This window comes from Petaurus breviceps, unplaced genomic scaffold (genome assembly GCF_028583685.1).
Source record: "Petaurus breviceps papuanus isolate PSGF00001 unplaced genomic scaffold, PetGlider_PUasm1.0 189, whole genome shotgun sequence".
NCBI classification, from domain to species: domain Eukaryota; kingdom Metazoa; phylum Chordata; class Mammalia; order Diprotodontia; family Petauridae; genus Petaurus; species Petaurus breviceps.
In genome coordinates this window covers 28,427,494-28,439,823 of record NW_027185809.1, presented here as the reverse complement: position 1 = coordinate 28,439,823, position 12,330 = coordinate 28,427,494, and the positions used below count along the sequence as shown (strand labels likewise).

The 12,330-nt window shown below is 39.1% G+C and overlaps 1 protein-coding gene across 2 annotated transcripts in view; it reads left to right on the top strand.

The window, feature by feature from the left end:
- The window catches only part of DPF3 (double PHD fingers 3), a 429,392-nt gene that overhangs the window by 353,902 nt on the left and 63,160 nt on the right, over positions 1-12,330 (top strand). The window contains exons 8-9 of one of the 2 annotated variants that reach the window (XM_069092091.1): positions 2,551-2,679; positions 5,882-7,087. In XM_069092091.1, coding sequence (XP_068948192.1) covers positions 2,551-2,679; positions 5,882-6,087 — 335 coding nt within the window. In that variant the 3' untranslated portion in view covers positions 6,088-7,087. Of the gene's footprint in view, positions 1-2,550; positions 2,680-5,881; positions 7,088-12,330 lie in introns of those variants that run through there. The other variant, XM_069092092.1, reaches the window with a different exon arrangement.

The following is a 12,330-nucleotide window of genomic DNA, read 5'->3' as shown; positions in this document are numbered from 1 at the left end:
CCATCTGTAATTTATAGTTTTAGAGTCTTGTCTAGGGCTCAGGAAGGTTAAGTGATTTGTAGGATGTGAACCCCAGGGCTACTTAACTTCAGGGCCAGCACCCTATCCACTATATCACATTTCATCATTATTTCCCCATAAACCATATAAAAACTTTAGTCATTATATCCATACATATTATTATGTCATGAAAGCCACTTATGTCAGCATTATCACTTTTTGGTGCTGGATAATTCAGGAAGGGAAGGGGTGGGGAGGAAAGGATAGAACTGCTTTTATGATTAGGTAACTGGGGAAATTCTTCCATGTCCCATGGAGAAGAACAATTTCAAATATTTCCCAGCAGGACCACTTCAGCTATTGTGGAAGAGTCCTTGAATCTCAACAAACAAAGAAACAAAGAAACAAAACAAAGACAAAATATCAAACACAAAAACCAAATTTTTAAATAGAGGCTTTAATCTGTACAGTCAGGATGGATAGGAACATTCTAGTTGTAATAAGGCAGAGAATAACCAGTCATCCCCTGAGACCCATTAAAAGGGTTACCATTAATTAACTAAAAAATGGGTTAACATACATAAAGCACTTTTCAAACCTTAAAATGTTACATAAATGCTAATTGTTAGTATTATTAATTCATCAGTTCATTCCTTAAATGCCTTTTGTGTATAGAACACTTTGCCAGGTGGGGAAGGGGACAGAGTGGGAGATACAAAATTTAGTTAAAATATTAAGTGGTTATTGATTAATTGATAAAACTTAGTCCCCACCCTCACAGAATTTTCATTTTGGGAAGGGGAAACACTCCCCCCCGCCTCATCCAATTGCTATAACATACAACTTCCCAGGATAAATGCATTAGTGAATTCTACAGCAAAGATCTGAAGGGGGGAAGGTGTTACATGGAGAAGAGGAGGCTCGACTCAGAAGAGAACAGAGATGAATTTAGGAAAATTGCTCCCAAATGCCCAAGTTTATTCGGGCAATGCCCAAAGTGACAAACTTTCTTGACTTAGGACCTGGATCTTGACCCTAATTTAATATGAAGCACTAGACGTTAAATCCTAATTTCTTTTAAAAAATGTTATTGATATCTATTTTTTATATCAGTCATATTCCCTTCTCCTTCCATACTCTTGTGAAAAAAGAAAAATTCTTAAGAAAGATCACCCAAAAAAGCAACCACATCTGTCCATTTACATTAATATGCCACAATTGTCCATCTATTCAATAATTAGACACTTATTTTGTTTCTAGTTTTTGCTAGCACAAAAGTATTGCTTTGAATATTTTGATACATAAAACAGGTTTCTCTTTGCCTTTGACTTTCTTACAGTACATACTCAGTAGTGGTATCACAGAGTCAGTAGGTATGAATAATTTAGTAATTTTCACATATAATTAAAATTTTTTTCAGAATGATTGGGTTAAGTTCATAGTTTTGTTAAAGGGTGTTAGTGTACCTGACTTCTTTCAGCCTCACCCATATTGACTGTTTCTTCTTTTTTTTAAATCATATTGGCCATTTTGGATATGAGGTGAAATTTTTGAATAGTTTTAATTAATTTTTTAAAAAATGATTAATAAGAGGGCATATTTATTCATATGATTATTGATAGATTTCTTTTTAAAAATAGTTCACATATGTTGTCCCTTTTTTGTTGGAGAATAATCAACAATTTTGTGATTTGTTTCAATTATACATATATATAAATATACTGGAAACTAGATTTTAATAATGATTTCTTATTTATTTCAATTTAGTTTGAAAAACATTAATTAAGCACCAACTATTTACAAGGCATGGGGGATATAAAGACAAAAGCCAGATAATTCTTATATATAAAAAGTTTATAGGAGGGATGTGAAAATATAATATTAAATAAATTGGAGAAATTATGTCTTCTCAAGAATAATTACTCATCTCTCTATACATCAAAACCCCTTTCCACCTCAGCTTAAGTACATATAAATGATACTGCCCTCAAGGAGCTTACAACACATGAAAGGAAGCTGAAAGCAATGGGTTAGGGAAGAAGGTACCTGGCTGGAGGGGGTGGGGCATGATTCAGAAGTCTAGAAGAGTGAAACCTGGTGGCAAATGAAGAGATGGCTGACCTAGACATTCTCCTTAAATAGAGATTCTGAGAGGAGTTTTCCACTCTCCATCCTACAATCAGAGGGAGGGAGGGGGTTCCAGGGACAGAGGGTACTGATGAAGTGTGAGTTCCAAGGCTGAAGTGATCTTGCAGGATGAAGAATTTCCTGGTGGACAAATCCGGAGGGGAATAGTTAGATGGGACTAAACAACCTCTCAAATAAAAATAATCCCTACTATATAGTAGATATGTCAGAAAAAGAAAACAACAAAAGAAGTTAGAAAGGAATTAAAACCATGGAACTAAAAGGATAAAGGAAGCCTAACTCAAATCACCATATTTTCCTAAAATACCCCTACATCATTTTCTATGGTGTGGGGTAGGGGGGAAGAAGAAGACAGTGTATATCATTTCCACTTAAAATTGGGACTTGGTATCTCTTCCACAGCCCAGAAAGGACCAGATGGGACTGTCATTCCCAATAATTACTGTGACTTCTGCTTGGGAGGTTCAAGCATGAACAAAAAAAGTGGCCGACCAGAGGAACTAGTGTCCTGCGCAGACTGTGGACGCTCTGGTAAGTGTGACCCCTCCCCTGCCCTTGGGAACCTTCTTACCCAGGCACCCAGGAACAATCTTGTTTTTCACTCTTCAGCTATGTAGGGTAAGATGCAGGAGGGGGAATTATATAGGATAGCAATAATGGTGGTGATTCTGACATTTTTTTCAGGTCTTCTTAGAATTTTGTGACCTAATTTAAAAAAAAATCTAAAGGGTGGGAAGCAGTTACTGAAATATTTTTGGCCTTTCCACATGCAGATTTCTTTGGTGTGTGTGTGTGTGTGTTGTTGTTGCTCTTGTTCTTGTTGTCATTGATGTTGTGAAAGACAATAAGTTGGAATGAGGATACACTGAAATATGGCCTCCTTGTGTTCCATTATCAGGTGACAGTACATCTCAATATGCCGAGTTGTTGGTTTAATTGAAATGGTTGGGGTGGGCATGAGGGGGAAAGGAGTCAGTGGGAGAAAGTATCCAAGAATGATACTGGAAGACTTATCATGTCTTCAAATTGCCATCAGTTTGGACAGTAGTGACCCTTGGGCTTCTTAGTGGCTGCATGCACAACACTTCCATTGGCCATGCATTCCATGCATTTTCTCATATAGATCAGACGGAAGAAAACACAGCAGAGTGGAGGTTAAGAGGCGGGGGCTGTCAGGTCCTAGATGCTGCTAAGTGGTCTTAGTAACTTTTTTTCATAGTTACTATTTTCAAGGACTTAAAGAAACGCTCCATTTGGTCTTGTCCTTTATTTCTCAAAATAAATTTAGGTCTTTATGGTTTTTCTCAAGTTGTTTTGCTTTATTTTGCTTTTTGATCCTACTAAAGTCATTTTCTATAGTTTGCCAGAGTTGATCAGGACAGGTTATCTTACATAATTGTGTTGTATTGCTATAAATAGACTCCCAGAATTTCAGAGTTGGAAGGGACCTTAAAGGTTTTGATGTCCAATCTCAACTGGTGATAATCTCCTTGACAACATCCCAGTAAGTGGGAACTCATTACCTTACATGGTAACCCATTCCATTTGAAAAATAGCTCTCTTAGGAAGTGTTTCCTTACATTGAGCTGAAAGGTAACCCTATAACTTCCACTCATTTGTCCTAATTCTTCCCTCTGGAGCAAAGCAGAATAAGTCCAAGCAGCGAAGGTAAAAGGTGACAAGAGATTTCAATCTCACCTAAGTGACTCCAACTGTTTCTGACCAGAAACGAAAAAACACTTCAGAATGTTTCAGCTAACTCTGAGCACAGCAGTGAGGGATGGTCTCCTCAACCTTCCTTTTCTTCTCCCAGCCCTCGTGGGGCAGCTTCTCACTTCTTGGATTGCTCTCACTCCTTATTTCTTCTCTTGTTTTGTCTACTATAGTCATTAGCCTGCACCTTTTGTTTTGGGGTGTCAAGGGTGATACAGACATTGACCTAGTAGAGCTGGCAAGGGAGATGTTGACAAAGGATTCCAGTTTCTAATCCCCATGACCTCAGTATTAAATTAGCAGACCCAATGACAGAGTGGTTCACTTGTATGTAGCTCTAACAAATTTCTTCTGGAAGTAATCTGTTCAGTTACTTTCCAGACACAGCCTGCAATTGTTTTTGTGTTGGATTTCTAACTCTGACAGCCTGGGGAGACAGAACCTGTGTAATTGCTGGACTCTGATCAACAAAGAGTTTAAAAAAACCCCAATAACACACATATTTCTCTCTACATATAATGTACATGTATTTTTATGTGTGTATATGTATGTGAACATATTAAAAACCCACACACCCCATCCCCAGAAATATATCTAATATGTAGTGATCTTCTACCACAGCAAGCAAAGACTTCCATCTCAGGTAGAACTGGGAGAGGGGAAACCAGTGTAGTCTTCAGGAGTTTTCCACATTCTTTTCCCCTCAAGAAATTGAGTAATGGTGGAAACAGGAGTGAGTAAGTGACTCTCCACTTGAAACTTCTCAGTTATCCACCCCAAATTTGCTTCCTTATCTTAAGAAACTTAGGTGATTATCTTCTGCTCCCCATACTTTTATCATACCGAACTGGGATGTATTGGGATGGATCATTCAACCAATGTCTATCTCAAATATCTGTCAAATAGCTGTTTGCTTTGGGATTGGCTTATGGCTCCTTTTTTTTTTCCAAGCTTGGGAAGGCAGGTTGGACGATATTCCTGGATAGCCTTTCTAGTGTCTCTTGAGGAAAGAGATAGGAACCAAGAGGAGCTATTTATCCTTTCCCACCTTTCATTCTACTTCTACTATCCCTTAGGGACTGAGATGCTTGAAACTGGCAACTTCAGTGGCTGGGATTATAATGGCTAGAGGCACTCCTGGGGCCCAATATGAATGTGGAGAAGTGTCAGCTGCAATTCTGTAGATTTTAGCACTTTATACAATGATTAAATTTCTTCACTTTTAGTCCCTACTCTTTCTCACCTGATGTGCCACCTTCAGCTGGACTTAATACTGCTTTGAACTCTTGAGAGTATCAAAACTTGACTAAGGGCATTTTAAGTGGCTGAAATGTGTGTGTGCCCTGGTTAGAGGGTCTTGGTCTTTTTTTCCAATCATAAACAGGAGAGTGCAAATCTGTATTATCTGATCACTCATTAGACTTTATAATGAGGTTTTGGTTTTTGTTTTTGGTGGGGAGGCAGGTAGAAATGAATTACGTGATGTGGGAGTGTGAGTGTAGACAGGGGTGGAAAGGATGAAGTGAGAAATGGATGAAAATAAAAATAAACTGGGAGAGGATTAAATGCCTCTAATGGGCTATCTGACAGCAATAAATTTGTGAAACTGGCTGCCAAACTGAAGGACAGTCATTGTGCAAAGAGCCAAACAGCCTTTAAGTTGTACAGGCCTATAAGCCGTCAGGGGAAAACATTCTCTTGGCCGGGGTGTGAATAAGAGTGGAGAAAGCACATCACTGACCCTTTCACTGCCAGAAGCTTTTGATACTTGTACTGTGGTACAGGGATCTTTTCTCATTAAAAAACCAAGCAACAAAACAAATTCCCTGCCTCTAAAATGCTCCTATTGTCCCATTGCACAATAACACTCAACAAGGTGGTATACATTCAATCCCTTTGAGGCTCAAAATGATGCATTGTCTAACAGTGGTAAGAATAACCTTGTAACAATATGATATTAATATGAATAATGCTGTCTGTTGCTTAACCCATGTGCTGATATATTCATCATACATGTCAGCTCATTTGGGAGGAGAAGGCAGGAAGGAGAAGGAGGCGGCGGCCACAGCACGAAGTACGGAAGACTTGTTCGGTTCCACATCTGAAAGTGACACGTCAACTTTCCATGGCTTTGATGAGGACGATTTGGAAGAGCCTCGCTCCAGCCGAGGGGAACGCTACAGTGGCAGGGGCTCTCCCACAGCAGATAAAAAAGGCGGCTGCTAAATCCACTCAACAAACTGTCAGCTGTGGGCGGTAGCCCTTTGTACTTTGGTTGTTGTTCTCTTCCCATTAAAAAAAAAAATAGAACTTTAGTTTCCTCCCCCTTCCCCACCCCAATACCTTCCCTGACTTTTCCTCACATCCTCCATATTCTCACATCCCCTTACCTTTGCCCCCTACCCTTCTCCCACCACAAGTTCTCACACCAAAAGCACAAACTATTTAAAAATTCTAAAAACCCAAGAGATGACTCTGAGGCTCCCCTCAGAGAGAACTTTGATTTAAAGGTTTTTTTTTCCCTCTAGAAACCAGAAATCATGTGAGTTATCTTTTGGGGACAGATAGATGCGGGTGTACATTTCCCCTAAACCATTAAAAAACTCAAGTGGAGTCAGTTTTTTCATTTTTCACATTTATTGGCAAAATGATGAGAGCACTAACAGAGAGGTTGCAGACAAAGTACCAACAGAAATAAGGTTTTGAAAATTGTTACGTACATAATCTAGTTATTATTAGAAATAGATTCTTAAAAAAAATAAATCAACCTAATACTGCCCTATCTAGGGAGAAAAAGGCACTGGAAGGAGAATTGTCCCAAGGAAACTTAGTTAGGATGACTTCTGTGATGTGAAATTTTTGACTTGGTGTTCCATTCTGTGTTCGTGGATCCTCACCCATCCGACAGTCACACCTCTCCCCTCTCTCCCTTACCTTCCTTCCCTTTCCCCTTCCTCCTTGACAACCCCTGCCAGCTTGGAAACCACAGTAGCTCTGGAGAAGTGACAGGACAGGACAGGTTTCCATGCATCCACCTCCAGCACCTCAGTATCCATCCAAAAGCAATCGCCTCCTCTTCAGCTCCTCCTCAGGCAATGCTGCTGGCTTAAAAAAAATTGTTTTCTTCTTCTCACCTCTCCCCTGGGTGAAGAGCAATGTCCAAGGGCAGGAATGGAATAGAAGTGGAATATTTGGAACTCAACATTGATGAAACAGCCAGAGGACATCAATCCTAGAAGAAATGAAAAGGAAAAATACCTCACTTGTACATTTCCCATCCCATTTTAGAAAATGTACATAAATACCCCTTGGATTGTCAGGCCGTCCGTATTTCTTCTTTCTTCTCCATATATATATACATATATATGTGTATATATATGTATATATATGTATATGTATGTATGTAGTGCCGGCCAGGCACCTTGTTTTGTGTTTCCAATAGCACATCCCGAAATTAACCAAAGCAATACTTGCTCAACTCTCCCGGGCGACAGAGAAGAGAAGTCACCTCTCTGATTGGCTGTCCCAAGAAAGAACAGATTAGCAGTCCTCATTCAAAAGGTATGTCTAGCTTGTATTTGTTTTGTATTTTGGGTCCAATTATCCCACCATGATTTTCTCCTTCTGGAACCTACCCCTTACTTCCTAATAGCTCCTACCACCAGCTTTGCAGTTGGAGTGCATGAAACACGAAAATCTTGTCAGTCAATAAGCATTTATGTCTCTTAGTGGCCATTTTGGCACATGGGGCTGAGGCAGAAATATTGTCACATAGTTTGCTTGGAAAATTTGAGTGGAAGCTGTTTGGAAAATTTAGAGGCCAGGGCAGCTTGAATAACATGAGGAAATGTTTGAGTAGATGGTTCTTCTTATTTCCCCCACCCCCATGACCAAATTTGAAGTTAGACTCACAGAACTATGATTGGGATTGGATGAAGTAGGCTTATAGTTGGAGTTAAGAGAAGGGTGAACAAGATAGGGTATTATAGGTTGTGCTTTTAGGTTCTCTGGGGCTATCTATAGCTACCAAGGTAAAGCTGAACTGGGGACTATGCAGTTTTAAACCCTCCTGGCTTATACTCAGCTTTGAACTGTGAAACTTTCAAGAAACACCAATTCCCAAAGCAATGATGACAATAGTGCAGGCCTAGAAATGTAATTGAGCATTGAATCAGGCTGCTCACAATGAGCTTATATAAGTCTCTGGCTTGTTAAAGGTAAGAGGGAGGAATCGTTTCTAGAAATAAGATTTTTTTTTTAGTTTTTCCTGAAGGAATTTAAGAATTGTCTGATCCACATCCCTCACTAGACAGATGAAGCCCAAAGAGATTAAGGGACTTTCCCAAGGTCACAGAGTTGGTGGGCGGCAAAACCTATATTAGAACCCATGTCTGAGTCCTTTCCAACACAGCTTTAAATGGACTCTTTGTGTTTATTTGCGAATTTGCGGCAGGAGGTGCAATGACTTCTGAGACTTCTGACTTCTATTTTTCTTCCACTGTAGGTCAGTATGTAACTCTTTCAGGTGGTTGGTTATATTTGGAAAAACAGATATGATCTCATCCTATCAGGAGATACATTGATACTTTGCATGGCAGTATCCCTGGAAATAGGTCATAGACAGTTAAAATTATAGAACACACCTGTGTGCTTATCTATGTTGAATAGATTTCTATAGAGGTGAACTGAGTCTCTCATGCCCGTATTGCTAATGGGCATACTCTTTTTCCGGCTATGTTCTCTTGTCACACTTCTATTTTGTCATTCCCTGTTCTTATGGCTCTGACATTACTTCAGTAGCATTGGGGCTCAGGTGACATTGATGAGCCGTGAGCTCCTGTCATTCAGCTGATTCACAGAGTTTCTTGAGATCAGCTTCAAAGAGTACTACAAATGATTTTGAAGGCCTTTTTCTTCTCAGCCAAATGTTTGCAGTTTCTGAACTTCTCAATAATAGCTTGTCATTGGGCTAGATGTGTTTTTTTTTTATCCACATAATTAGACAAAGCACACAAATTTCCTGTTCTATCTTGGGAATGCAATGGGGAGCAATGAGCACTGAGTTTTCCGAATTTGTCACAACCATTTAAATCCCCAGGGGAGTCCTGTTGTTCTGTAGTTGCTAATCTGCAGTTATTTCTATCATAGAAAACTTTTGTATAGAAAACTTTTGTCTATGACTTCTGAGGCTGGGATGGGTGGGGTGGTAAAAATCACAGAATTGCAGAAGGCAGTGATGTCGTATGGAAGTACCTGAAGATTTCACCTTAGTAAGAATAATTTATAGTAGACTCAAAGAATGTTAGAGTTGGGAGAGACATTTGACTTCTAGTTCAGCACCATTATTTAACAAGTGAGGAAATTGAGTTCCACACAGCTGAATTGATTTGCCCAAGATTACCTACTCTACTCAGGCAGAGAGAGAAGTTACTGCTGGTATTACTACTAATAGCTGATATTAATATTGCTAGTGAGTGATATTTAGATAGCACCTTAAAGTTTACACATTACTTTGTGTATATTCTTTCATGTGGCATTCATTATTATCTTTGTATTACCCATAAGGAAATTGAGACCCAGAAAAAATTTTGTCCATGGCATTTGTCCATGGTCACACAACTACTAAATGTCAAAGGCAGAATTTAAATTCAAGTGTTACTGACTCCAAGTCTAGAATTCTATCCACCGTGCATACTGCCTGTTTTGGAGGATAATATCCAAAAGAAAAAGGGCAGCATATAGAACTCTGGGCTTGGAGTGAGGAAAATTGATCTTCCTGAGTACAAATCCGGTCTTAGATATTTACTAACTGTGTGATCCTGGGCAAGTCACTTACCCCCTTTGCCTCAGTTTCCTCATCTGTAAAATGAGCTGGAGAAGGAAATGACAAACTACTCCAGTGTCTTCGCCAAGAGCACCCAAAAATGGGGTCATGGAAAGTTGAACATGACTGAACAACAACAGCATCTAAAAGAAAAAGGATAAACCTTGCCACTAATTCAGCTATATAATCTTGGGCAAGTCATTTAACCTTTTATGGACTATATCTTCTTAGCCTATCAAATGATGGAATTAGGCTGGATGATCTCTGAGGTCCCTTTCAGCTCTACCATTTACAAGTAGGAAGTGACATAGACTGGGTTGACAAAGGGAGGTTAGGAATAAGCATTTATTAAATGCTTATTATATGCCAATCACCTTGCTAAGTGCTTTAGAAATATCTCATAAGCAAGAGATTATCAGGTTTTGTACTCTTATCTAATTTTTTTTTCATTCTTCAATTCATTAATTTCATCCATCAATTCATTCAATTTCACTTATTCATGCATCAATCTTTTTCATTTATTGGATTGTTTAATCCAATAACATTTAAAGTTATAAGAGTTAGTTTTCTATTTTCCTCCATCTTTCCCTAATATTGAGGTTTTTTTCAAGTTAAGATTTTCCCCCTTTCTTCTGTAAACACAGTGTTATGTTCTTCAGTTACTTAAATCTTTTCTTAAAGTGACCCTGTTTCCATTGGCTCTCTTCCCCTCACCCTTGATCCTCATTTCTTATTTGTTATCTTATTCCCTTTGGGGTTTTGGTTATTAGTTCCTTTTTTTCTCCTGCTTTTCCACAGTCACAAAATTATTCCCTTCCCTCTTTAGTCCTCTTAATTAGTCAAGCAGATTCCCCTTTCTCTCTTCCCCTTAGTCCTTTTCATTAGTTTTTTAAAATCTCATTTTTGTGTCTCTTTTAAAAAAGTATTTCCCAGGGTGGCTAGATGGTGTAGTGAACAGAGCACTGGCCCTGGATTAAGGAGGACCTGAGTTCAAATCCAGCCTCAGACACTTAACACTTACTAGCTGTGTGATGTTGGGCAAGTCACTTAACCCCAATTGCCCTGCTTTCCCCCTCCAAAAAGCAAAAAAACAATTCTCTCATTCTCTTCATTATACTAATATTTTATTTGATCCTCACAATAAGACCTGTGAGGTAAGTGCTATTATTATCCTCATTTTTATAGTTGAGTAAACTGAGGCAAGTAAGTAAAGGTTAGGTGACTTGCCCAGGGTCAGACAACTATTAAGTATTTGAGTCCAGATTTGAACTCAGATTTTACTGATTCTAATGCTCTATCCTCTGTGCCATTTAATGGTCAACCTACAAAGTTGTAGTATCTTTATCTCTTTCTTGGATAATGGGGTAGGATGGGGAAGGTATAATTTTATTTGGTTCTTGCTCAGTTCTAGTTAAAAGGAATGATGCTGGTAATTAGAATAACTTCAAAGACCAGCCTTACCATAAATAATTTAAGTATACCAAAAGGAATTTACTACCTCCTATATCAGTGGACTCAAGTTTAAATCCTAGGTGCCAAACAAAATATTGACTGCCTCCCTACGTTCCTTGTCCCCTTCCTTCCAAACCATCACTCCTTAGAAATTGCTTTTATCATATATCTTGAAGGGATAATGTTTTTCTTGTGGCTCCTGAAAAATGATAAGGTCCCTGTGGTTGGTGGTCTGGGAAATAAATATAACTAAGAATAGTTTTCTTACATATTAAAACAGCAAACTTGAACATAATTTGAACTTCTGGTTTTGATGGCAGTGGGATAGGAATCACAGCTCATGATAATGGGACCCTAAGTACAATGGCCCTGAAGAAGAAAGCCTTCTGAAATATAGAAAACGTGGATCAAGAATCAAAAGATCTGGGTTCAAATGCTGACTCAAGTAATTTATTGTTATTGTTTGTCCACCATTCTCAAAGAGGACCAGGACATCAGGAAGGAGATGTCATGCCTTAAGTGAGGGAGGGCTGTGCAGAGTCACCAGCTTCCGCTCTTTCCTCCAGAGCCATCTGGGTCCAGTGGTGAGATACAGATCAGGATGACTAGAGATGGCCACAAATGCAGGAGGAGCCTTTGGCCTTTTTGAACTAAGGTCTTTTCCAGGTCTCAGTTTATTTGAGTCAATGCCCTTTCAGTGATTGAGGCTAGGTTAGAAATGAGGCAAAGAATGGTGACCTAGTCAGAAAACAAAAATAAAATCAGTCTGGGAGGGAAAGATCCTTGGGGTTTCTGGCCAAAACAGAAACAATTTACACTCACTCTGGGCTATCAGAATCCAAACAGTGACCAAGTGAGGTTTGGGCTGGGACCTGTTGTTGGCCAATTAAATGAAAGCCAGAGTGATTTGGGTTTAAGGCATAGTCCATAAAAAAATCTAGCCCATAAACCCCAAGATATCTTGCTAGGTTTCAGCGATCAAAATTTGTATTTCTTTGGGCAGAGCACCTGCAGATAAAAGTATGATTCCCTATGTGGACAGAGGGAATAGAAGGAAAGGAGGGGAGGAAGGAAGAAAGAAGGAAAGAAGGAAGGAAAAAAGGAAGGAGGAAAGAAGGAAGAAAGGAAGGAAGGAAAAACGGAAGAAAGGAAGGAAGGAAGGAAGGAAGGAAGGAAGGAAGGAAGGAAGGAAG